We start from the raw sequence: 26,764 nt of genomic DNA, 5'->3' as shown, positions 1-26,764 counted from the left end.
CGAGACATCCTTGACCCTTGCATCACGGAGGCAACATACCATCCTGGAGTCTCCGTTGCGGCCGCAGAAACGCCTATCTATTCCCCTTACAATTGAATCCCCTATCACTATCGCTCTCCCACTCTTTTTCCTGCCCTCCTGTGCAACAGAGCCAGCCACAGTGCCATGAACTTGGCTGCTGCTGCCCTCCCCTGATGAGTCACCCCCCTCAACAGCACTCAAAGCAGTGTATCTGTTTTGCAGGGGGATGACCACAGGGGACCCCTGAACTACCTTCCTTTCACTGCTTTTCCTGCTCGTCTTCCATTCCCTAGCTGGCTGTGGATCCTTGTCCTGCGGTAAGACCAACTCGCTACACATGCTACTCACGTCGTTCTCAGCATCGTGGATGCTCCAGAGTGAATCCACCCCTCAGCTCCAATTCCGCAACACGGTCCGTCAGGAGCTGGAGGCGGATACACTTCCCGCAGATGTAGTTGTCAGGGACAGTGGAAGCGTCCCCGAGTTCCCACATCGTACAGGAGGAGCATATCACGTGACCGAGCTCCCCTGCCATGACTTAACCCTTAGATACACTTAAATTGACAACAATGTTAAAAGTTACTGACTGTTAAAGAGAAAAAAGAAAAACTACTCACCAATCCAGCCAATCACTTACCCTATGCATCTATACTATTCGCTTCAACCACTCCCTGTGGTAACGAGTTCCATAATTCTCGCCATCATTATCGTCATCATAGGCAGTCCCTCGTATCGAGGATGACTTGTTTCCACAGCAAAAAGGAATGAGTTCACAGGTCTTTCAATGAAGGACCTAATATTCAAGGTCCCGATCTGCATGTTGAAGGGTGGAAGATGCCTGTGCGTGAATTTTTTTAACGTGTGATGGCTGTTGCACACCAGCCATCACACGGGCTTGATAGAGCTAGGTCTTGGTCCAGTGGCAAGGATTAACCAAGACGACTGGAGACCAGCTCTGCTGCACGGAGCTAGTGTGCACACATGTTGCAGTGTGGGCTGGCCCGTGCTGCCCTTGGGCCCTCGCCTCTCCTGGACCCCGATCATGTCGCTGCAAGATCTCTCACCGCTCAGGCACCAGCATTACCTGCCCACGCTCCAATCACCGACCTGAGTTATGGCGATGTCCAATCCAGCCACCCTCTTCACAGCCGTCGCTCTCCTGCACCAGCACGCGCTGTACCTTGAAGTGGTATGCCTCCACACTCCGCTCCTTTGAAAGCCCGACCTGCCTAATCTAAAAATGTTTCTAGGTATTTACACCTGAACATTGCAGCAATGATCTACAATACAATGAATCCCCTGCCATGCCCGCCAGTTGTGATGTGGTGGGCACCACGTTTCTTCTCAATTTATTTTTCTAAGGCAGTCCCTCGGAGTTGAGGATGACCACTGCATGGGTAACGACGTTTCTTCTGAATTTCCTATTTGATTTTTTAGTGGCGATCTTATATGGATGGCCTTTAGTTTTGCTCATCAAAAAATTAAATTCCTACACCCATTACACAAATCTGTCAATGCACTCAATTATTAAAACCTAGTCTGGACTTAAACTCAGGGCCACCAAATGTCTACTTCTTGAAAAAAAAAGTACGAGTCATAATGGACATTTTGAATGAAGAGTTTTACAAATGTAAAATGTCAGAATCTGACAAAAATCACAAAATGGATTTTTGTTACAGACTTCGTCAGTTGGGTAGCTAAACGAACCAATTGACTTCAAAAGGACCAGAGGCACCAAGGAAACAGCAAATTAAATCATGAAAGATTGGAGATTGAGGAATATGCATTCTTCCAGTTATACGAACACACAAAACTCATGGGCAGAAAAAGACCATTTGGTCCATCGAGTCTGTCCCATACAGTCATGTTGCGATTAAGCATCACGACCCTCAATGCGCTCCACCCATTAGCAGACATGTTATCTCCAGAGCGGTGCAATTTTAATTTTTTTTTAAAACTCAGCTAATTCTGGGAAATTCCTCTCTGACCCCCAAAGGCGATCATATCGAGTTCCAGGAGACCATTTCACTCAACATTCCACCTACACTTTGTACTCTGTGATATCAGCCTCAGCCAGGATCTCGTCCAGCTCCCTTTTGAAGCCTTGCAGCAAATCTTACTCATTAAGAGGCAATGATTACAAAACAAAGTATTCCTTACCTGTAGCAGCGTGGGAGGCCAGGGTGTGTGTGTCAGGTGTCGTACCTGAGAGATATGCCGGCCCAGACTGCGGTGTACACTGCAACAGTCATCACAGATCAGAACACCCCTGTTTATTGATGCCCAGCGAGGGTCTGGAACAGAAATTATATATTTTTAAATGCTACACTAATTTCCAAATGCTCTGTCGATGCTTCGAAACAGCAAAAGGCTCAATGTCAACATAAATGAGCAAGTTTTCCATGTCAGCCATAACTGCTGGTATTGCAAACCTGAAGTCCTGATTCTGACGACTACCTATACCTTGAAAGCAACAGAAAACCTTTATCTGTATTTGTAAACAGACATATAAGATTGGTCATATCTGGAGTAGTTTGATACTCACAAAAAAGATTACATATCTAAAATTTTGTAAAATGCCAGTTCTTAAAAGCTTTCCCATCAGTTAGATTTTTTGGAATGGGATGACAGGAGGACAGTCATGTCATGGCCCTCCTATACCTCAATCCAAAAATAGCAAATTCTCAAGTTTACTGCTTAATCATCATATTTTTTTTAGAGGGGCCGTTACATGATTTCACTACTGTAGTGAGCTGCCCAAATAGGTTCCCATAGTAGAGGGAGCTTTACTCTACATCTAGCCCATGTTATCCCTGATCTAGAAGTATCTGACATTGACGATAGCTGCTGGAAACAAGTCTTAATCCAGTCCCTAGAGGACACAATTCCAATTGCCAAAGCTTAGCAGTCAGTGAGTGCACTAATCATCCCAAGAACAGGAATTAAATCAAGTTCTGCTTTTGAATTTAGTTGATAAAATGTATTTTCTCACAGATGTGATGAGACTATTAATGGTGTACTGGGAAAGGGTTCAAACTATCCATTCGCTGGTTACCATAAACTTGCTGTTTCAAAAAACATTGTTTGGAAACATTGCTTCTCAATCCCAAGCACAATATTAATAATGGTCCATAGATTTAATGTCTGAATCACCTTGTCAAAGGGGACAGGGAAATCTATCTAAAAAAGATTTTTTTTTCAAATTACATTAATTTCCCTGTTATCTATGACATTACTGATCCCACCAAATACATGTGTCATTACAAGAACTTTTACAGTATGAAACCTCTGATAGAGAGAAAGCTCAACACATCACTGGCAACGAGGGTGAGGGAGAGGCAGACATGGGTGATGTTGTGAAGGCGGAAGCTGGTCAAGCCAAATTTAGTGATGAATGACTCAATACAACCTCAAAAAAGAAACCCACAAGAGTGAAAAATGAGTAGGACCTACGAGTCTAAACAACATCGTCTTGAGTTTTTAATTTAAAACAAAGATCTGCCGATTGCGACACTGCTGAACAACGAGGCAAGTATTGCACAAATAAAAATCAAGTGCCGTGAATCAGTCCCACCTTTTTCTGTCATGCTAATCAGAGTAAGAAGTGGGTGGGGAGAAGGGAGTCTCAGATTTTACCACAGACAGCTGTAATAGTTGCACGAGGCGCAGCCTGGATTTTACACTGGGTGCTCAATTTATGACCATGAACAAGACAATTATAAAATTTGCAGTTGAAGGCAACAGGTGACGGTTTTGTTTTGCCCTTTTTTCACAACAAATGTGCTCAGCTCCTTCACCTCTCTCCCTGCCCACAAATTGGAACTTGGCGGTAAAGATGACCAGATTTGGCACGGTCAGCCTTTTGCTGTGGACTGAGGCAAGAGCTAGAAAGACAATTAAAAGAAAAACACCCATTCCTACTCCAGACATTTTCTGCCACTCCTGTTAAAAATGTTGACATAAAAGTGTGAGCAAAGATTGTAACAACAGGAAGTTGAATAAGAAGTGCATGCATACACAAGATTAAAAAATATATACATTTCAATTTGTGCGACAAACCAAAATCACTAGTTAGGCAAAACACCGAGTGCTCGCTACATCCACTGTTTAATGTCAGGTTCGGTGAGGACAGAGGAAGAGAGGAAATGCAAATTATTTAATTTACAAAGTTGATCACTATAATCACTGCAGAGAAAGGAGTTACAAAAATATTGAAACTTTTTTTTTTAATGTAAATTTGTCATTTAAAATTATTCCCTGGTTCCTCAATTTACCAGAGTTTTATGCTGCTGCTGCTAAGAGGACGGGGGTGGGGCCAGTTGGCCTGTTCCCAAATTTCTGCGAATACCCCCTTTGTTTGATGGCGAAATGGTATGGATCCCTGCCCCGGTTTTGTCTCCCTTCTAGTTTTCTACTCCCTCGTGGAATTAAAGGCAAATTATTGACCTGGTTAGGAAATTGACTGAGCAGCAGGAGACAGAGTAGGGATAATGGGCAGGTACTCTAATTGGCAGGATGTGAATAATGGTGTCCCACATCTGTGTTGCGGCCTCAACTATTCAGTGTGTTTATTAACGACTTAAATGATGGGATAGAAAGCCACATATCCAAGTTTGCTGCTGATACAAAGATAGACAGCTTTGTAAGCAGTGTTGCTGGAAGCCTAAAATTGCAGAGATTTTAGTAGATTAAGTGAATGGGGAAAAACTGTGGTAAATGGATGTCAATGTAGGCAGTATGAGATCATCCACTTCCGACCTAAAAAGGACAGAACAGTGTACTTTATAAATGGTGAAAAGCTATTAACAGTGGAGGTCCAAAGATACTAGGGGCCCATTTACATAGATAATTAAAATGTTATGGACAGGTACAGAAAATAATCAAAAGGCTAACGGAATGCTGGCCTTTACATCTAGAGGACTAGAATACAAAGGAATAGAAGTCATGCTGCAGTTATATAAAGCCCTAGTTAGACAACTCCTGGAGTACAGTGAGCAGTTTTGTTCACTCCCGTCTGGGAGGCAATGCAGTATCAACCCTACACCAGGAACTGAGCAGATTGGCGATTGAACCGACTATGAGACCTTTCATGGCACTCTAAGGTGTTGCGTCACTTCACTGTCCCTCCATACCTCTAACATCCGCCAGCCATACAACCCTCCGAGATCTCTGCATTCCTCCAATTCTGGCCTCTTGTACATCTCCGATTTTAATCGCTCCATCATTGGTGGACATGCATTCAGCTGCTTTGGCCGCAAGCTCTGGAATTCAATCCCTAAACCTCTCGACCCCCTCTCCTCCTTTCCCACATTACAACAGTGACTACACTCTAAAAGTACTTCATTGGCTGTAAAGCGCTTCGAGACATCCGGTGGTCGTGAAAGGCGCTATATAAATCCAAGTCTTTATTTGTTCTTTCTTTAAGTTGCTTCTTAAAATCTACCTACTTGTCCAACCTGTCCTAATCTCTCCTTGTGTGACTCGGTGTCAAATTTTGTTTGATAGCTCCTGTGGTAAAGTCAGATATAAATGCAAGTTGCTGTTGCCCAAGATTATTCTTAATACAAAAGCAAAAAAATTGTATTGACTTTTATTCTGAATGTGTCTGCAATGAGGAGTTGGTTAAACAAACAAAAAAAGGTAAAACAGGAACTACTGCATCCAGAGGAAACCGTTTCTTTATATTATATAATAAAAAGCATTAACTGTTAATTGAATTGGCTAAAACTTATTTGAATATAATTACAATTAAGGGGAGAATCCAGACATCTCGGGCTGGATTTTCGGCTTTGTGATTTTGCCCGTTTGCGGGTGCAAATGGCAGCAAAATCAAAATTTTAGCACCGGGTTAGCATTAGCGCCTGAGCGCGCAACTGTCGCCAAATGAAGGTTCACGACGAGCATTAGCGCGAACTCCAGCTTTGCACCACAGAGTGTGTGTGCTGGAGCCGAAAGTTCTGGTACTAAAAAAAAAAATCGGCTGTTCTGTGTATGCGCAATTTTTTTTTCCTTCCCGCGCTCCTCGTCTGCTTACCAATCGCAAATGCTAATGCAGGGCGCGGCCGTGCGCGTGCGCAGTAACCCGGGGCTGAATCAGCCATTTTATAATTCGATTTTGATCACGCAGGAGGAGGATAGCAGTCAGCGTGCCAGGCGATTTACTCAAGAGGCAAACAAATCTCTTGTGGGGGCTGTGGAGAGGAGATGGCAAGAATTACATCAGAGGGATGGATCTAGACCCATAACCGCCGTGAACTGGCGGCGATTCGCCTCAGACACTGCCACTTACCGACCGAGGATCGAGTGGCAGGCCTCGTCGGCATCTCAGGTCAGGCAGCTGCCCCCCACTTGGATACTGAGGGCAAGTCCTGCACACTCCCTGGGTTGGGGCAGTGTGATGCAGTGTCTCTGGACGAGATATAATGGAGTAGCAGCAGTCCTTCAAATGAGCCTGTGCTATGTGACCTGTTCCTCAGGTCACCCTGCTCCCTCCCCGCTGCTCACCGCTCGTCTGTTTTCTACGTCCAGATGACCAGTCACAGGCACAGCAGCCCTCAGATCAACCCTCCACGTCAGGCCATCATGTGGAAGAGGAAGAGGAGTTCAAAGATCAACCGACTCCGGGGCAGATACACTCTACACCTCTTTTTCCTCGTCTGAGTATGATGTAACTTTCTCAGGGTTTGACACCTCCGAGGTTCCTGGGACTAGTGGCGTGCAGCAACGCAGTTCTGGGGTCGAATCCCGTATGCCATCTATCCGGAGGGTGAGTCTGCAAAGTCGATCTCCTGACAGACAGGCAGATGAGGAACTGGACATAGTGGGGCTGTCCAGGGAGAGCATCCACCTCACTAGTCAGCTCCTTGATGTCCTGGGTAGGATTCCCACGACCATTGAGAATCTCACTTGGACAATTACAGAGGGAGGGTTGCAGATTGTCGGTGCGAGCCGTGAAACCTGCGAGGCCATCAGTGCGCACATGCGGCTGGTGGCCTCCACCAGGTGACACTGGAGTTCCGGAGTGTGGCGCAAAGCCTTTCTGAATATGGTGCATCACAAGTACAAGCTCTACTTCAGCTTCGGCAGGTAATGCAACCCCCATAAATCCTCCCGCCATACTCTCTGTGTTCCCCAATGTCACACCCAGACCCATCATAGGTGGTCCCTCGAATGAGGGTGACTTGCTTCCACGAGTTCACAGGTGTTTTGATGAAGGAACCGATGTTCCAGTCCTGAACTCCAATTGAGGGGGTGGAAGATGCCTGTGAATTTTTTTAACGTGTGGTGACCGGTGCACACCAGCCACTACACGGCCTTGGCAGCACTAGGTCTTGGTCCAGTGGCAAGGATTAACCAAGATGACCGGAGAACTGCTCTACTGCACGGACCTAGCGTGCACACATATCGCAGCGTGGGCTGGCCCGTGCTGCCCCTGAGCCCTCGGGGTTCTTCTGGGTTCCGTACCCTCATCCGTCGCACCTCCGCCACGATCTCTGGCCATTCCACCGCCACAAACATTCACCGCATCTCGCCACAAGCACTCACCGCTCATCCGCCCCGACCTTCCCACCCCTCTGTACCTGGGTCCTGCACATGTTCCTGCCCATGCTCCAAAACGGCAACCAGGGTTTTGATGACGTCACCCAGGGTTTTGATGACGTCACCCAGTCGCCCATCTCAAAATCGCCGCATACTTGGAGCAGCTCGCGCTGGAGCTTGAAGTGGTATGCCGCTCCAGTTCTTTTACTTCCCGACCTGCGGAGCTGTTCTTGCGCAGGTCGGGGGACCGCGATGTTCCAGTGCCCGCCGCTCCAGCTCTTTTATAGCCCGACCTGCAGAGCTGTTCTTGCGCAGGTCGGGGGGGCCATGATGTTCCAGGGCTGCCGCTCCAGCTCTTTCATAGAGACCCACACCACCTGTGATTGGCGACGTCGATGGAGAGGCTCACCAGTCAGAAGCCGGGCCTTCCATGCCATGAGCTGGTCCAGTGTCTCCCCAGGTGCCATCTCCAATGTCTCTTCCCCCAACACAACAGCGCTCTGGCAACAATGCTGCACGCCATCATGGTGCTACTTTGGGGTAGGAGCATCAGGCAAGGGACGGTGGTAAAGGTGGTGGGGGGGGGGGGGGTGGTGGAAAGCTGGTGGTAAAAGACAGTGGGGCAGGGGTTGCTGCATTATGTTCTGCATTCTGTTGTTTATAATGTTGTTTTTGAATAATCGCACTGCTGGATGCAGATAATTTATGTTATTTTATTAAAGTTTCAAAGTGAAGTTAAGTTATAAAAGTGTATAATGTTTGATAAATTCTTTTGTAGTGTCTCATTTGCAGAATAAGAGGGGGAATAGTCAACATGGTGGGATACGATGGCCAGGCAACGGTCAAACGAGCCCTTCACTCTTCAAGTAAAGCGTCCAATTTTGAGCTGCTGACCTAAGGCTTTTGCAGCGGCAAAATTTCCACAATGCCTCCCTGTGGTTGTCGTGGGGGTGGTGGTGGTATGGGTTCCTCAGCAGGCTCCTCTTCCTCCCCACCCCCCTCTCTCCTCAGGTGGTCCTGCAATCCCCTTTGGCAAATCCTGTCCCCTCATGATGGCTAAGTTCTGCAGCATAGAAACATAGAAAATAGGTGCAGGAATAGGCCATTCGGCCCTTCTAGCCTGCACCGCCATTCAATGAGTTCATGACTGAACATGCAACTTCAGTACCCCATTCCTGCTTTCTCGCCATACCCCTTGATCCCCCTAGTAGTAAGGACTTCATCTAACTCCTTTTTGAATATATTTAGTGAATTGGCCTCAACAACTTTCTGTGGTAGAGAATTCCACAGGTTCACCACTCTCTGGGTGAAGAAGTTTCTCCTCATCTCGGTCCTAATTGGCTTACCCCTTATCCTTAGACTGTGACCTCTGGTTCTGAACGTCCCCAACATTGTGAACATTCTTCCTGCATCTAACTTGTCTAACCCCGTCAGAATTTTAAACGTTTCTATGAGGTCCCCTCTCATTCTTCTGAACTCCAGTGAATACAAGCCCAATTGATCCAGTCTTTCTTGATAGGTCAGTCCCGCCATCCCGGGAATCAGTCTGGTGAACCTTCGCTGCACTCCTTCAATAGCAAGAATGTCCTTCCTCAGGTTAGGAGACCAAAACTGTACACAATACTCCAGGTGTGGCCTCACCAAGGCCCTGTACAACTGTAGCAACACCTCCCTGCCCCTGTACTCAAATCCCCTCGCTATGAAGGCCAACATGCCATTTGCTTTCTTAACCGCCTGCTGCACCTGCATGCCAACCTTCAATGATTGATGTACCATGAAACCCAGGTCTCTTTGCACCTCCCCTTTTCCTAATCTGTCACCATTCAGATAATAGTCTGTCTCTCTGTTTTTACCACCAAAGTGGATAACCTCACATTTATCCACATTATACTTCATCTGCCATGCATTTGCCCACTCACCTAACCTATCCAAGTCGCTCTGCAGCCTCATAGCATCCTCCTCGCAGCTCACACTGCCACCCAACTTAGTGTCATCCGCAAATTTGGAGATACTACATTTAATCCCCTCGTCTAAATCATTAATGTACAGTGTAAACAGCTGGGGCCCCAGCACAGAACCTTGCGGTACCCCACTAGTCACTGCCTGCCATTCTGAAAAGTCCCCATTTACTCCTACTTTTTGCTTCCTGTCTGACAACCAGTTCTCAATCCATGTCAGCACACTACCCCCAATCCCATGTGCTTTAACTTTGCACATTAATCTCTTGTGTGGGACCTTGTCGAACGCCTTCTGAAAGTCCAAATATACCACATCAACTGGTTCTCCCTTGTCCACTCGACTGGAAACATCCTCAAAAAATTCCAGAAGATTTGTCAAGCATGATTTCCCTTTCACAAATCCACGCTGACTTGGACCTATCATGTCACCTCTTTCCAAATGCGCTGCTGTGACATCCTTAATAATTGATTCCATCATTTTACCCACTACCCATGTCAGGCTGACCGGTGTATAATTCCCTGTTTTCCCTCTCCCTCCTTTTTTAAAAAGTGGGGTTACATTGGCTACCGTCCACTCCATAGTAACTGATCCAGAGTCTATGGAATGTTGGAAAATGACTGTCAATGCATCCGCTATTTCCAAGGCCACCTCCTTAAGTACTCTGGGATGCAGACCATCAGGCCCTGGGGATTTATCGGCCTTCAATCCCATCAATTTCCCCAACACAATTTCCTGACTAATAAGGATTTCCCTCAGTTCCTCCTCCTTACTAGACCCTCTGACCCCTTTTATATCCGGAAGGTTGTTTGTGTCCTCCTTAGTGAATACCGAACCAAAGTACTTGTTCAATTGGTCTGCCATTTCTTTGTTCCCCGTTATGACTTCCCCTGATTCTGACTGCAGGGGACCTACGTTTGTCTTTACTAACCTTTTTCTCTTTACATATCTATAGAAACTTTTGCAATCCGTCTTAATGTTCCCTGCAAGCTTCTTCTCGTACTCCATTTTCCCTGCCCTAATCAAACCCTTTGTCCTCCTCTGCTGAGTTCTAAATTTCTCCCAGTCCCCGGGTTCACTGCTATTTCTGGCCAATTTGTATGCCACTTCCTTGGCTTTAATACAATCCCTGATTTCCCTTGATAGCCACGGTTGAGACACCTTCCCTTTTTTATTTTTACGCCGGACAGGAATGTACAATTGTTGTAGTTCATCCATGCGGTCTCTAAATGTCTGCCATTGCCCATCCACAGTCAACCCCTTAAGTATCATTCGCCAATCTATCCTAGCCAATTCACGCCTCATACCTTCAAAGTTACCCTTCTTTAAGTTCTGGACCATGGTCTCTGAATTAACTGTTTCATTCTCCATCCTAATGCAGAATTCCACCATATTATGGTCACTCTTCCCCCAAGGGGCCTCGCACAACGAGATTGCTAATTAATCCTCTCTCATTACCCAACATCCAGTCTAAGATGGCCTCCCCCCTAGTTGGTTCCTCGACATATTGGTCTAAAAAACCATCCCTTATGCACTCCAGGAAATCCTCCTCCACCGTATTGCTTCCAGTTTGGTTAGCCCAATCTATGTGCATATTAAAGTCACCCATTATAACTGCTGCACCTTTATTGCATGCACCCCTAATTTCCTGTTTGTTGCCATCCCCAACATCACTACTACTGTTTGGAGGTCTGTACACAACTCCCACTAACGTTTTTTGCCCTTTGGTGTTCTGCAGCTCTACCCATATAGATTTCACATCATCCAAGCTAATGTCCTTCCTAACTATTGCCTTAATCTCCTCCTTAACCAGCAATGCTACCCCACCTCCTTTTCCTTTTATTCTATCCTTCCTGAATGTTGAATACCCCTGGATGTTGAGTTCCCAGCCCTGATCATCCTGGAGCCACGTCTCCGTAATCCCAATCACATCATATTTGTTAACATCTATTTGCACAGTTAATTCATCCACCTTATTGCAGATACTCCTTGCATTAAGACACAAAGCCTTCAGGCTTGTTTTTTTTAACACCCTTTGTTCTTTTGGAATTTTGCTGTACAGTGGCTCTTTTTGTTCTTTGCCTTGGGTTTCTCTGCCCTCCACTTTTCCTCATCTCCTTTCTGTCTTTTGCTTTTGCCTCCTTTTTGTTTCCCTCTGTCTCCCTGCATTGGTTCCCATCCCCCTGCCATATTAGTTTAACTCCTCCCCAACAGCACTAGCAAACACTCCCCCTAGGACATTGGTTCCGGTCCTGCCCAGGTGCAGACCGTCCGGTTTGTACTGGTCCCACCTCCCCCAGAACCGGTTCCAATGCCCCAGGAATTTGAATCCCTCCCTGCTGCACCACTGCTCAAGCCACGTATTCATCTGCGCTATCCTGCGATTCCTACTCTGACTATCACGTGGCACTGGTAGCAATCCCGAGATTACTACTTTTGAGGTCCTACTTTTTAATTTAGCTCCTAAAATTCGTTTCGTAGGACCTCATCCCTTTTTTTACCTATGTCGTTGGTACCAATGTGCACCACGACAACTGGCTGATCTCCCTCCCTTTTTAGAATGTCCTGCACCCGCTCCGAGACATCCTTGACCCTTGCACCAGGGAGGCAACATACCATCCTGGAGTCTCGGTTGCGGCCGCAGAAACACCTATTTATTCCCCTTACAATTGAATCCCCTATCACTATCACTCTCCCGCTCTTTCCTGCCCTCCTGTGCAACAGAGCCAGCCACAGTGCCATGAACTTGGCTGCTGCTGCCCTCCCCTGATGAGTCATCCCCCTCAACAGTACCCAAAGCAGTGTATCTGTTTTGCAGGGGGATGACCACAGGGGACCCCTGCACTACCTTCCTTGCACTGCTCTTCCTGTTGGTCTTCCATTCCATATCTGGCTGTGGACCCTTTCCCTGCGGTACGACCAACTCGCTACACGTGCTACTCACGTCATTCTCAGCATCGTGGATGCTCCAGAGTGAATCCACCCTCAGCTCTAACTCCGCAACGCGGTCCATCAGGAGCTGGAGGAGGATACACTTCCCGCACACGTAGTCGTCAGGGACACTGGATTCGTCCCCGAGTTCCCACATGGTACAGGAGGAGCATAACACCCGTCCGAGCTCTCCTGCCATGACTTAACCCTTAGATAGGCAACAACAATGTTAAAGTTTACTCACTGTTATAGAAGAGAAAAAAGAAAAACTACTCACCAATCACCAGCCAATCACTGACCCCCTTGGCTGTGACGTCACCTTTTGATTTCTTTCTACTTCTTTTTTGCCTTCTCTCCCCGCTGCAGCTGCACAGGTACGCCTCTCGCTGCCGCTGAGCTTTTATAGGCCTCACCAACGCCAGGAACTCCCGCCTCTCGGACTGCCGCCGAGCCTTTATAGGCCTCACCAACGCCAGGAACTCCCGCCTCTCCTCGCTGCCGCTGAGCCTTTATAGGCCTCACCAACGCCAGGAACTCCCGCCTCTCGGACTGCCGCCGCCTCTCGCTGCCGCTGAGCCTTTATAGGCCTCACCAACGCCAGGAGCATGCAGCACACCACAATGAACTCAGGGGGGAGTATTGGAGGCAGCCTCGAGTGATCCAGACTTCGGAAGCGCTGCTTGAGCACTCCAATTGTCTGTTCGACGATGTTGCGTGTGTGGCTGCATGGCTCTCATTATAGCGATGCTCGGCTTCTGTCGGAGGGATCCAGGGGGTGGGGGGGGGGGGTGGTCATGAGCCAGGTGGCGAGGCCGTAACTTTCGCCACGCCCAGAACCAGCTCTGGCCTTGTGGTTGAAGCTGGAACATGCGTGAGACACTGCTCTCACTCAAGATGAAAGTATCATGGATGTTCGGGCCTTAACTGCCATGATGCGCTGAGTATGGTCGCAGACGATTTGTATGTTCATGGAGTGGAATCCCTTTTAGTTTCGGTAACCTTCTAGATTGAGTAAAGGTGCTCGCAGAGCGATGTGCACCCTGAACCTTGTGGAAGCTAGCAAATCGTCCAAAACCTACAGCCTTCTCATTTTGGGCCTCCTTGGTCATTGGGAAGTTTATGAAGTCCATCCTGCGTACGTACAGTGCATTAGTCACCTGGTGAATGCAGCAATGTGTAGCGTGCTGCGAGATGGTGCATGTGTCCCCCACTGATGCCTGAAAGGTGCCGGAGGCATGCTGTAGTCACCTTCACCTCAATGGGCAGTGCAGTCCTGTTGATGCTGGTAGGCTGTAGGTGTGCCTGTATGAGCTGACATATCTCTGTGACCACCTCTTTTAGGAAGTGCAGCCTTCTAACACACTGTGCCTCAGAGAGCTGCAGGTATGAGCGATGTTCCCTGTAAACTCGAGTGGGGGTAAGGCCTCCTCCCCATATGTCTGCGACCTCTTTGATTACGTTGAAAATGATCAATGAGCCTTATTCCAGCTCGGCACCGTATATAGCAGCCAGGATTAATGGCCGATATAGTATAGCCCCCATCTTTTAAAATGTCTTTTAAAACAAACTATAAACTCACATAAACTTCACAATGAAAAATATGCAGTAAAGCAGTATTCTTCTCCCAATGCTTTTAATCACTCAGAACTCCAACTTTCTCCTCAGTTTCCAAGATGGCGCCGTTAGTACCTGGTGTGCGACTGCTTTTTGCTGGCGGATTCCTAAGCGTACGCTAAATCGGAAGACATGCTCGAAAGTTCTGCCTGGGGTGCTGGCGCAGCGATGCATGACTATTTACAATCTTTATTAATGACTTGGCTGAAGGGACTGAGTGTAATGCAGCCAAGTTTGCTGATGATACAAAGATGATGGGAAAGCAAATTGTGAGGAGGGCACAAAAGAAATCTGCAAAGGGATATGATATAGACAGGCTAAGTGAGTGACAGATGGAGTATAATGTGGGAAAATGTGAGGTTATCCACTTTGGCAGAAAAAATAGAAAAACAAATTATAATTTAAATGGAGAAAAATTGCACAGTGCTGCAGTACAGAGGGACCTGGAGGTCCTTGTGCATGAAACTCAAAAAGTTAGTATGCAAGTACAGCAAGTAATCAGGAAGGCAAATGGAATGTTGGCCTTTATTGCAAGGGGAATAGAGTATAAAAGCAGAGAAGTCCTGCTACAACTGTACAGGGTATTGGTGAGGCCACACCTAGAGTACTGCGTACAGTTTTAGTCTCCGTACTAAAAGGAGGATATACTTGCATTGAAGGCTGTTCAGAGAAGGTTCACTCGGTTAATTCCGGAGATGAGGGGGTTGACTTATGAAGATAAGTTGAGTAGGTTGGGCCTCTACACATTGGAGTTCAGAAGAATGAGAGGTGATCTTATCGAAACAAAGATAATGAGGGGGCTCGACAAGGTGGATGCAGAGAGGATATTTCCACTCATAGGGAAACTAAAACTAGGGGATATAGTCTAAAAATAAAGTCTTAAAACTGAGATGAGGAGGAATTTCTTCTCAGAGGGTTGTAAATCTATGGAATTCTCTGCCCCAGAGAGCTGTGGAGGCTGGGTCACTGAATATATTTGAGGCAGAGATAGACAGATTTTTGAGCGATGAGGGAATAAAGGGTTATGGGGAGCGGGCAGGGAAGTGGAGCTGAGTCCATGATCAGATCAGCCATGATCTTATTAAATGGCGGAGCAGGCTCGAGGGGCCAGGTGGTCTATTCCTGCTCCTATTTACATCATCCAAATAGTGAAAACAGCGGGCGGGTGCCAAGTTTTAGCACCGCCACAAAACCATTGCCGAAAATTCCGCCCAGGCACAAAATCTTATGCGTCTCGCTTCATACCAAAAAAAAAATTGTTTGTGCCCCACCCAGGTGCTAAATGGAGCACAAATGAGCCGAAAATCCAGCCCTTAAAGTTTTTTGTGGTGCATCTGTCAGCAGCTACCAGTTCCTGCTAGACGCTTCCTTATTTATACTGCCTAAGTCCATCTGCACTTCTGCCCAAGACAGGACTCATCGTACGCATGTGCAGCACATCTTTTATACTGCAGCCAAAAATCCAAATGATAAGAGAACCCAGCTGTCTGCCGTTCTAAACATTTAAAACTCAGGTGAGTATGAAAAGTACAAGAAATTACTTGAGCATTTTGACACTGCACTGGAATTATTCTCCATGTGATGTTAAAACTAAACAGCACTAGACCACCTTCTGCCAGGGGTGGGAATGACATGTTACACCACTTCTCTCTGTAGTTACAATGTAAATTTAGCATTGCTGCAAGCTGGAAACCATTTCACAACACTATGGTTGCAGGATAAAAGCACCCATAAATATAAAATTATGACTTTTATTCCATTGGAAAGAAAATATCAAACAACAATCAAAATGAAAACACATTCATGAAAGAAGTGACATCTAGTTATTCATCTTAAAGTAGAAAAATTTCTAGATTTGTCCAGCCATACTTACAACTATCCTAGGCCGCAAATTTTAACTGAAAATAAATGGGACAAGAGAGGAAAACAATCACTAAGTCAACTAAAATCTAACTGATTATGTCTGATCAGCCAGCTCGGCCATTACTGCCTTTCTCAGCACTGACTAAGCCCCACCCCTATCCTGTGTGCTCAGATTCATCCCTTCAAACCCTCCAGACTGTAATCAGGTTTTCAAATCGTTTGCAATTTTAAGTGGTCGCAAGATTCTCCTAGGTACTGGTACAACCACTTGCCATTGGGCGACCTAAATTAAAGACATTTTGTAATCAAGTCCACAATCACCTTAACCAGATGGACTTGGATTGAGGACACGATCTATATCATTAAAATGCACACCCAACACATGTTTGTCACATACTAGGGGACCGAGGGTCTAGAGATAAGGAGGAACTGAAGGAAATCTTTATTAGGCGGGAAATTGTGTTAGGGAAATTGATGGCATTGAAGGCCGATAAATCCCCGGTGCCTGATAGTTTGCATTCCAGAGTACTTAAGGAAGTGGCCCTAGAAATAGTGGATGCATTGGTGATCATTTTCCAACAGTCTATCGACTCTGGATCAGTTCCTATGGACTGGAGGGTAGCTAATGTAACACCACTTTTTAAAAAAAGGAAGGAGAGAGAAAACAGGTTAGCCTGACATCAGTAGTGGGGAAAATGTTGGAATCAATTATTAAAGATGAAATAGCAGAGCATTTGGAAAGCAGTGACAGGATCGGTCCAAGTCAGCATGGATTTATGAAAGGGAAATCATGTTTGACAAATCTTCTAGAATTTGTTGAGGATGTAACTAGTAGAGTGGACAAGGGAGAGCCAGTGGATGTGGTGTATTTGGACTTTCAAAAGGCTTTTGACAAGGTCCCAAACAAGAGATTGGTATGCAAAATTGAAGCACATGGTATTGGGGGTAATGTACTGACGTGGATAGAAAACTGGTTGGCAGACAGGAAGCAGAGAGTCGGGATAAACGGGTCCCTTTTCAGAATGGCAGGCAGTGACTAGTGGGGTGCCGCAGGGCTCAGTGCTGGGACCCCAGCTATTTACAATATACATTAATGATTTAGATGAAGGAATTGAGTGTAATATCTCCAAGTTTGCAGATGACACTAAGCTGGGTGGCGGTGTGAGCTGTGAGGAGGACGCTAAGAGGCTGCAGGGTGACTTGGACAGGTTAGGTGAGTGGACAAATGCATGGCAGATGCAGTATAATGTGGATAAATGTAAGGTTATCCACTTTGGTGGCAAAAACATGAAGGCAGATTATTATCTGAATGGCGGCAGATTAGGAAAAGGGGAGATGCAACGAGACCTGGGTGTCATGGTACATCAGTCATTGAAAGTTGGCATGCAGATACAGCAGGCGGTGAAGAAGGCATTTGGTATGTTGGCCATCATAGCTAGGGGATTTGAGTATAGGAGCAGGGAGGTCTTACTGCAGTTGTACAGGGCCTTGGTGAGGCCTCATCTGGAATATTGTGTTCAGTTTTAGTCTCCTAATCTGAGGAAGAACGTTCTTGCTATTGAGGGAATGCAGCGAAGGTTCACCAGACTGATTCCCGGGTTGGTCGGACTGACTTATGAGGAGAGACTGGATCGACTGGGCCTGTATTCACTGGAGTTCAGAAGGATCAGAGGGGATCTCATAGAAATATATAAAATTCTGACGGGACTGGACAGATTAGATGCAGGAAGAATGTTCCTGGTGTTGAGGAAGTCTAGAACCAAGGGACACAGTCTAAGGATAAGAGGTAAGCCATTTAAGACTGAGATGAGGAGAAACTTCTTCACTCAGAGTTGTTAACCTGTGGAATTCCCTACCGCAGAGAGTTGCTGAGGCCAGTTCATTGGATATATTCAAGAGGGAGTTAGATATGGCCCTTACAGCTAAAGGGATCAAGGGGTATGGAGAGAAAGCAGGAAAGGGGTACTGAGGTGAATGATCAGCCATGATCTTATTGACTGGTGGTGCAGACTCGAAGGGCTGAATGGCCTACTCCTGCACCTATTTTCTATGCTTCTATGTTTCTACACCTCAAGTGACGCACTTCAAAGGGTCACAGACTTATACGCGATTAAAATATAATTTATGAAAAGCAACAAATCATAATTGAACGGGTAGTGAACTTACCATTGAACAAATATCAAGCAAGTGTAAAAATCGAGAATCGGCCATCACTAAACAGCTACCAATAAAAGAGCTAGCAAGGAGAAGGTAAATAAATGTATTTGATGAAAATGTTTTTGTTTCCATTGTAATATTGTTCTGTCAGGATCCAAAGCACAAAGTGAAGGAAGAAATCAAACAACTTGCATTTCTCTATCGCCTTTCACATCCTCAGGGCTTTGTAAAGCATTTCACAACAAATTAATTACTTTGGGAAATGTAGTCACAAGTGGCTTTTGTTGTTGCATAAAAGAACAAATCCAAGTAAAAGCAAGTACTGAGGAAAAACACAATGAACTCATTTTATGTCGGAGTCTGTAATACAATCATACTATAGAACCAACACTCCTGCACTCACCATGCTCAACAACAGCCTGAGCAACATCTTTTCTCCCAGATAACCAAATTCCACTCCATCCCTGCTTCAACTCAGGCTCCATGTCTCACTCCTTCCCTGCTGCAGTTCCTACTTTGCCCCACTGTGCTACTCCCTAGTCTTGTGTTGCATTCCCAACCGGACTGCGGTTGAAGGCGGCAGCTCACCACCACCTTCTCAAGGGCAATTAGGGATGGGCAATAAATGCTGGCCTTGCCAATGACGCCTACATCCTGTAAACAAATTTAAAAAAGGAAGAGAGATGAAATTGGGGGGGGTTGGGGGGCTGGAGCTAAGAAACTGAATTTCTGGCAGGAGCTGAACAGATGGCTTTGGTCTTACCAATGTTGAGCTGTAAAAATGTCTGGATCATCAACGACTCCATTTTGAACAGTTGGGCATCAAAGTACAGGTGAAGACTGGCCCCATTTTCAGCTATTTGTAAGTGAAAAACAATCACCCAAATCATGGAGATTGAGCACAATCTCCACCGGCTTCTGTTGCATTCAGTTTTTAAAAATATGAAACAGGACGCAGTTGTTTTTCCTATTATATGACTCGTTTAGTATTTTTACTTTGAAAAACAATTATATAGTAGGAACAAAATGCTCAACTCACTTTCAGCCATCATGACAGGTTTCTGCTTTAATCTGTAGTCAACCCAGCAGATATACAACAAGTAAATGTTGGAACATATCTCCGTAACCTTCCAGCACCAGCACAACCCTGACCCACACTTCCACCCTCAGCCTTTGCTGACATTCTCCTCCTAGGCTGATACTTCAGTGCAGCACTAAATGAGTGCTGCACTGTCGGAGGTGCTATCTTTCAGAGGTGCATTAAATCAAGGCACAATCTCCCTGTTTGGGTACAGAGAAAGTGCCGCATTGTCAGTGGTGCTGTCTTTCAGATGAGATGTTAACGGAGACCCTGCCTAGCTGTTCCCCTAACCACCTCGTGGGGAGAGGGATCCGGTTAGTGGGAAATTTAAAAAGTGAAAGAGAAAGGAGAAGGCAAAAGTGCAAGGTAGCCTGGTTCAAGTGAAGTCTGTCCTGACGGAACAGCTCCCTCCTATCCCAGGACACAGCGCTGGTCCCTCTGGCACCCCACTGGTTGCAGTTTTCCAGCCTGTGGGTGACCCATTTGTCTCGACTCTCTGTTTTCTGTTGGCCAGTCCTCTATCCACACTAATAGATTACCCCCAATGATAACCAGAGTAGGACAAGTAGGAACAGAGCATATACACATAAGACAAAATTAAAAGCTCTATATTTGAACGCACGAAGCATTCATAATGAGGAGTTGGCGGCATAAATAGAAATAAATGGGTATAATCTGATAGCCATTACAAAGACGTGGTTGCAAGATGACCAATGCTGAGAACTAAATATTATGGGGTATTTGCCATTTCGTAAGGATAGGCAGAAAGGAAAAGGAGATGGGGTAGCTCTGTTCATAAAGAATGAGATCAGTGCAGTAGTAGCCAGCCCACACTGCGACATGTGCGCGCACTGGGTCCGTGCAGCAGAGCTGGTCTCCAGTCGTCTTGGGTAATCCTTGCCACTGGACCAAGACCTAGCTCTGTCAAGCCCGTGTGGTGGCTGGTGTGCAACGGCCACCACACGTTAAAAAAATCCACGCACAGGCATCTTCCAGCCTTGAGGATGGAGTTCGGGTTCTTCTTTCGAAACACCTGTGAACTCTTCCTTTTTTTGGGGGGGGGGGGGGTGGAAGCAAGTCATCCGCGTTTCGAGGGACTGCCTTTGATGACCGCTAAAACAGATTAACTGGTCACTTTTGTTTCTGTTTGTGGGAACTTGCTGTCTGGAAGTTGCATTTCCCTACAGACTAAGAGTGATTGAACTTCAAAAGGAATTAGTTGCCTGTGAAATGCTTCAGGACATCAGGAGGATGTGAAAAGTATTACATAGATGTCAGTTCTTTCTTTTTATGGGTATTTTCAGCCTGTGAGCAACTCTATGAGATCTACTAGTGAATCCAAGAAATTAAATCTATGAAAAATACTCAAAAGATGGATATCAAGATGAATCACATCTGCAGGTTGAGGAGAAGCATTACATCAACCGCAATCTGCCATAACCAAAATAGCAATCCTTCAAACTCGATGTGGCGTTAAATGCAGTCTGCTTAAAGTCTTCCATTGCCCTACACGTAGATTAGCATTCATCTAAATGATTTGTTAGTATGCCTCCAGTGATTTGGCGTAAAGTCAAAAAGTTGATAACCCGAGTCCCATTGAGGACTCTTATTATTCTTGATAAATATACAGGACTATTGTTGATTCTGAAAAACAATCCATTTGCAAAATGACCCACTTTCATCAGTCTAATTTAGCCCTGAGCACAGATCATAGAAATATAGAAACATAGAAAATAGGTGCAGGAGTAGGCCATTCGGCCCTTCGAGCCTGCACTGCCATTCAATGAGTTCATGGCTGAACATGCAACTTCAGTACGCCATTCCTGCTTTCTCGCCATACCCCTTGATCCTCCTAGTAGTAAGGACTACATCTAACTCCTTTTTGAATATATTTAGAGAATTGGCCTCAACAACTTTCTGTGGTAGAGAATTCCACAGGTTCACCACTCTCTGGGTGAAGAAGTTTCTCCTCATCTCGGTCCTAAATGGCTTACCCCTTATCCTTAGACTGTGACCTCTGGTTCTGGACTTCCCCAACATTGGGAACATTCTTCCTGCATCTAACCTGTCTAAATTTTAAACGTTTCTGAGATCCCCTCTCATTCTTCTGAACTCCAGTGAATACAAGCCCAGTTTATCCAGTCTTTCTTGATATGTCAGTCCCGCCATCCCAGGATCATAGTTGCATCAGTGAAAAAGGAATCATTCTTCCTACAGCTCAACTGGTTAAGGAAGTGAGTAGTTGGAGAACAATTTATTGGATGAATTTTAAAAGACTTGGAAGTCTCTCCAGTTTATAGGTCAGTACTGGATTTGCAATGAAACAGAATTTCGGATCTCCAAGTCAGGGCCTGAAGTCTGCTGTAAACAGTGCAAGTTGCCCAACGTCTTGGAAGACTTGACATAAAACCAAGTTTACCACTTTCATCCCGACAGATAAGTCTCGATCATGTTTACAGTCCAACTTTGTATTAGTACAAAAAGGGTGCCGAGGGTGGGGGAATAAATAACAGCTTTAAGCTCAAGTCAGTAAAAATATTTAAGTCTATTTTTAAATAAACTATTCCTCATGAGATTCACTGATAAGTCAGCCAGGTGCCTATATGAATGCAGTTCTGCCTACAGAAAATCTTGGTCACAAGACAACATGACTAACAAGTAGAGCCTTGGAGACAATAGGTAATGCAGCAAATACTCAATCATGATCCTAAAAAGATATATTTCTAAACTTCACTCGACAGAAAACACTGACATTGATCATACTGACCAGACATGTTGCAAGAGGATTACATCATCCTCTGTAACTTCTGGGCCAAATGCCTCCTCCGACTGACTGAGAAAAATCAACAAGTGGCTTTTTGCTGTACTTTTGGCAGTAGCTCTTACAGAAGTTAAAACTCTGATGAAAGATTTTATCTAAAGCTTCATCAACAGCTGCAAGCTAGTACTTGCGATGAGCCTGTACCCTTTTTGAAGTGAGTTTACTGGTGTAAACTGTTTATTTTATTTCAGTTCAAAGTGTAGTGTAACAAAGACAGCAGATACATTGCAATGGTCACGATATACACAAGGTTCAAAAACTGCACCATTTGTACATGGGGCTATGTATCGTTTATACAGCATACTCTACCTATCAGGAAAACAAGATGTTATCTAAAATGTTAGCCTGCTCTTAAACTTCAACTCCTTAGCTATGGTGGGTAGAAAATACTTTTAAATACTGTTCGACGAGTAGGATTCTTTTTTCAGTGCTATGCTAACCAACAGGACAACCAGGTGCTATTTTCTCCCTAGGCTTTCGTCACTGCCACAACGAACAACAATGAGATTTGCAAGAGTGGCCTGGATGGCACCAGTGTTGTCACTGGGTTTATTTGGCAAAATGGTACCAATATGCTAAGGAGGTTCTGGGGAGGGATATGGAGCAGGCTAAACCAATACTTTCTAATGTAGCTCAACAACACTTTCTGTGGGATACTCAAATTACTCCCACCACTCGTGGCAGATTTAAAGAAAAATATAGCGCCTTTCACAACTTGCTGTGTAGCGAGTAGGTTTATTTTTGAACTAGTAAATAGTTTGCGTTTGTAAACAGTTTTTAAAATCAGAGGAGAGTTACTTTTAGAGTGTAGTCACTGATGTAATGTTCTGTTACTAACACCCTAATGTTGTGGAGCTCAAAGATGCTCTCTCCAAACATGCTGGACAAACATTTTGAAGAACACAGCTGATAACCATTGCTTAGGTTCTTCCATAATTCAAGAGCAGATGGCATGAAAAGTTCATGCGGTCATAACTGCTGGTTGAAATCTGAGTGAATCACTGCAGTAACACTCAAGACTTTCCTTCCCTCAAGACACAACTTGGCTTCTGCCTTCTCGCAGCTGCAATTAATAACTTGCTGTGTAGATGAACAATTGGAGCAAACTCGCATTCAACCAAGGCAGCTCCAAATGCTGTGTAGCAAGTAGATTTATTTTTGAACTTGTAAACTATTTGTGTTTGTAAACAGTTATTTTTTTAATCAGAGGAGAGTTAAAGAAAAATACAAAGTATCTTAAGCATAGACAATGAGCCACTTAATAGGTCGGAAAAACACAACAGTCACAAAGGATTATATGCAAGACGACACTCGAAAAAGACAATGACTAACAGTAGGGGCCCAAGTTTTCACAGGATAAAAAACGGGCGCCCCTCCGAGCTGGGCGCCCGTTTTTCGCGCCTAAAACGGCGCCAGAAAAAAAACGCGCGATTCTCGAGCGCTTTGCAGCTCCTTATCTGTTTGGCGCGGCGCCCAGGGGGGGCGGAGCCTACACTCGCGCCGATTTTGTAAGTGGGAGGGGGCGGGCACTATTTAAATGAGTTTTTTCCTGCCGGCAACGCTGTGCGTGCGCGTTGGAGCATTCGCGCACGCGCAGTGTGAAGGAAACATTGGCACTCGGCCATTTTTGTAGTTCTTTGTAGCTGTTTAATTTTTGAACATTTTTTAATAAAAGCACATTGCCATCAGCACATCAGCAGTGAGGCTATCCTTCTCACTGTCTCCTTCCCCTCCCCACCCTCCATGGCAACAAACGGCGATTTCCTCCCCCTCCCCCTCCCCCTCCCTCCCCTGCACGGCAACAAACCGCTGTCTCCTTCCCCTCCCTCCCCTCCGCGGCAACAAACGGCGGTTTCCTTTCCCACCCGCCCACGGGAACGAACGATGGCTGAAGCACTTTCACACAGGTAGGAAGATGGTTTATTTAATCTTTTCTTTGCTTATAAATGTTTATTCAGGTTGGATTTATTTGCATAATATTTGTAGAAGTATAAATAAGGATTGATTGTAGAATTTATTGACTTTCCTTCCCCCCCCCCACCTCGTTCTGGACGCCTAATTTGTAACCTGCGCCTGATTTTTTAATGTGTAAGACAGGTTTTTTCAGTTCTACAAAAATCTTCACTTGCTCCATTCGACTTTAGTTTGGAGTACGTTTTCACTGTGGAAACTTTGAAATCAGGCGTCAGTGGCCGGACACGCCCCCTTTTGAAGAAAAAATTCTGTTCCAAAGTAGAACTGTTCTAACTGACTAGAACTGCAGAAAAAAAAATGTGGAGAATTGCGATTTCTAAGATAGTCCGTTCTCCACCAGTTGCTCCTAAAAATCAGGTGCAAATCATGTGGAAACTTGGGCCCTAGATGTTGGGATGAATACACTGATTTTGCATCCAAGAGTGTTGCGTTCATTTTCAATTGAAACTTTTGGTGAGTGGAATTTGCAGCCCTGTTATACAACAGTCACTTTAAAGAAACAGAAACACTGCAAAAACACAAAACATATATACTAGTCAGCATACAAGCCATCTTTGAAGTATTGCCCTTTGTTCAGTGTGTGCAAATACTTCTGCCTTATAATTGGGATTCACATCATGTTGATTGAAACCTAACTTAGAAACATAGAAAATAGGTGCAGGAGTAGGCCATTCGGCCCTTCTAGCCTGCACCGCCATTCAATGAGTTCAAGCAATTTTCTTCAGCAAACAAAAAGACAACTGAGCACGTGTCTTTCTAATAGTTTCACACACTGTAAAGGGCGGAAACAAAGGGCGGGATGTTTGACACGATGACCCTCTGCGCGGTGGCCTCGAGAGGGTCCACCGGCAGGAACGTCCCGCCCACCGTGAGCCCCTTTTCAAGGGCCAGGGACACCGCCCGCTCCGACCCCAGGAAGAACACGGCCTTCCCAGACATCTTGGAGGCTGCGACAATGGCCGAGGGGCCGACTACCCCAGCCATCGCCCGCACGCACTCCTCGATGCTCATTGTGGGGTGAGTGTAGCTCTTGACCCCGTGTTTCCTGGTTATAAGTGTAAAAGGTGGCAGGGCAGCGGGTGGCGCAGGAGGTGCCGTGGATGTGGACACCGCCTGCGCATACGTCCTTGCTGGCCCTGCCACCGGCGTGGATGGGGTCGCCATCACGGGGTCCCTTTAAGGGCTACACCCACCCCAAAGTCACAGGCCTTAATGGTCTTAATTAGGCCTCGTATATAAACTGAGCAGAGGAGCCCTTAACGAGGCACCTCTCCCCTAGTTGGTAATTGGGGAGGGGCCTTGCTCCCTCTGCTCAGTTGTCTTAAATGTTTTTTTTTATATTAATTTGGAAGAAAGAGGCCTCAGAGAGAGAGGGGAGAAACAGAGTAGCAGAGAAAGAGAGAGGGGGGTGGGAAGGGGTGGGAAGGGGGACTGCGAGGGCAGGTCTCCCCTCGCAGCTGTGGGTGGGTGCACTCCCCAGATAGCAAAAACACACAAAAAACACAGTCTTTGGGATGGTCTTCAGGTGAGGGGAGAAGACGTCTTCACCTGGGATAGCTAGAGCCACCAGGCACACACTCTTAACGATGTTAATTGGGTGATTAAAGAATCTTCAGCCTGGTAGCTCCAGCTATCCCAGGCTAGGCAAATGTGGGGGGGTTCCAATTGTGGGGGGGGGCCTAGTTGTAAGCACGGCCCCCACGCACACTACCACACACACACACACCCCCCCCGCGATGTTCTGGCCCTCAGTGGTCTTCTTTCCTCCCCCCACCGATACAACAAAGTCTTTTTGGGAAATGCACCAACACCCACCTGTAGAAAGTGTAGAGTCTCCCTCCTTCCACACTGGATGTTGTTGGTTTTTCCCCCTCTCTCCAACTCCTTGCAGAAATGGTAAAGTTGTTAAAGTTTTCTGTTCTCCTCCTCTCCCTCTGGATGAAAGTTGGTGGTGAAGCCCCTTCCTTCCTTCTCTTCCTGGGCTGGTCTCAGGGCTCTCCAGGCAGGAGCACAGGTTGCTAGCTGCTCTCCTCCAAAGGCTGCATTAGAGGGAGCAGCGTGCGGCGGCCTGGCCTGGAAATCGACGCGGTCCCGTCCTGAAAGTCCATCAGCAGGCTGGGGCCATCAGAGGGAGCAGCATGCGGAGGCATACCACTGCAGGAGGGCGACGGCTGCGAAGTCAGGTCGCTGATTGCATTGCGGTCAGGCACAGCAGGAGGGGCGAAGGAGCGGCGAGAGTTTGTAGATGGAAGTGACCGGCGCCCAAGAGAGGCGTGAGTCTGGAGCCCAGAAGAGGCGAGGGTCCAGGGGCAGCACGGGCCAGCCCACACTGCTATAGATGTGCGCGGTCCGTCCGTGCAGCAGAGCTGGTCTCCAGTCGTCTTGGGTAATCCTTGCCACTGGACCTAGACCTGGCTCTGTCAAGCCCGTGTGGTGGCTGGTGTGCAACGGCCACCACACGTTAAAAAAAAATCCAAACACAGGCATCTTCCACCCTCCAAGATGTAGTTCGGGATCTGGAATATTAGGTCCTTCATTGAAACATTTGTAGAACTCATTCCTTTTTGGCGTGGAAGCAAGTCATCCTTGCTTTGAGGGACTGCCTATGATGATGAGTGCAATCACATCTTTCCTGTAATGTGGTGACCAGAACTGCATGCAGTACTCTATCTGTGGCATAACTAGTGTTTTATACTGTTCAAGCATAACCTCCCTGTTCTTGTATTCTATGCCTCAGCTAATAAATGCAAAATTGTAATCCATTTCTTGCCTGCTCCCAACAGTACTGCAAACTGAATGTTGTAAAC

At 46.1% G+C, this 26,764-nt stretch overlaps 1 protein-coding gene across 12 annotated transcripts in view; it reads right to left on the bottom strand.

Moving 5' to 3' along the window:
* git2a (G protein-coupled receptor kinase interacting ArfGAP 2a) overlaps positions 1-26,764 on the bottom strand; it is a 122,806-nt gene that overhangs the window by 94,237 nt on the left and 1,805 nt on the right. For all 12 annotated transcript variants that reach the window (XM_070887963.1, XM_070887965.1, XM_070887969.1 and 9 more), the window contains exon 2: positions 2,182-2,315. In XM_070887963.1, the coding sequence (XP_070744064.1) occupies positions 2,182-2,315 (134 nt within the window). The remainder of the gene's footprint in view (positions 1-2,181; positions 2,316-26,764) is intronic.

Source organism: Pristiophorus japonicus, chromosome 8, assembly GCF_044704955.1.
Source record: "Pristiophorus japonicus isolate sPriJap1 chromosome 8, sPriJap1.hap1, whole genome shotgun sequence".
Lineage (NCBI taxonomy): Eukaryota > Metazoa > Chordata > Chondrichthyes > Pristiophoridae > Pristiophorus > Pristiophorus japonicus.
The sequence above is the reverse complement of the archived record's forward strand: the minus strand, read 5'-3'. Positions and strand labels throughout refer to the sequence as shown.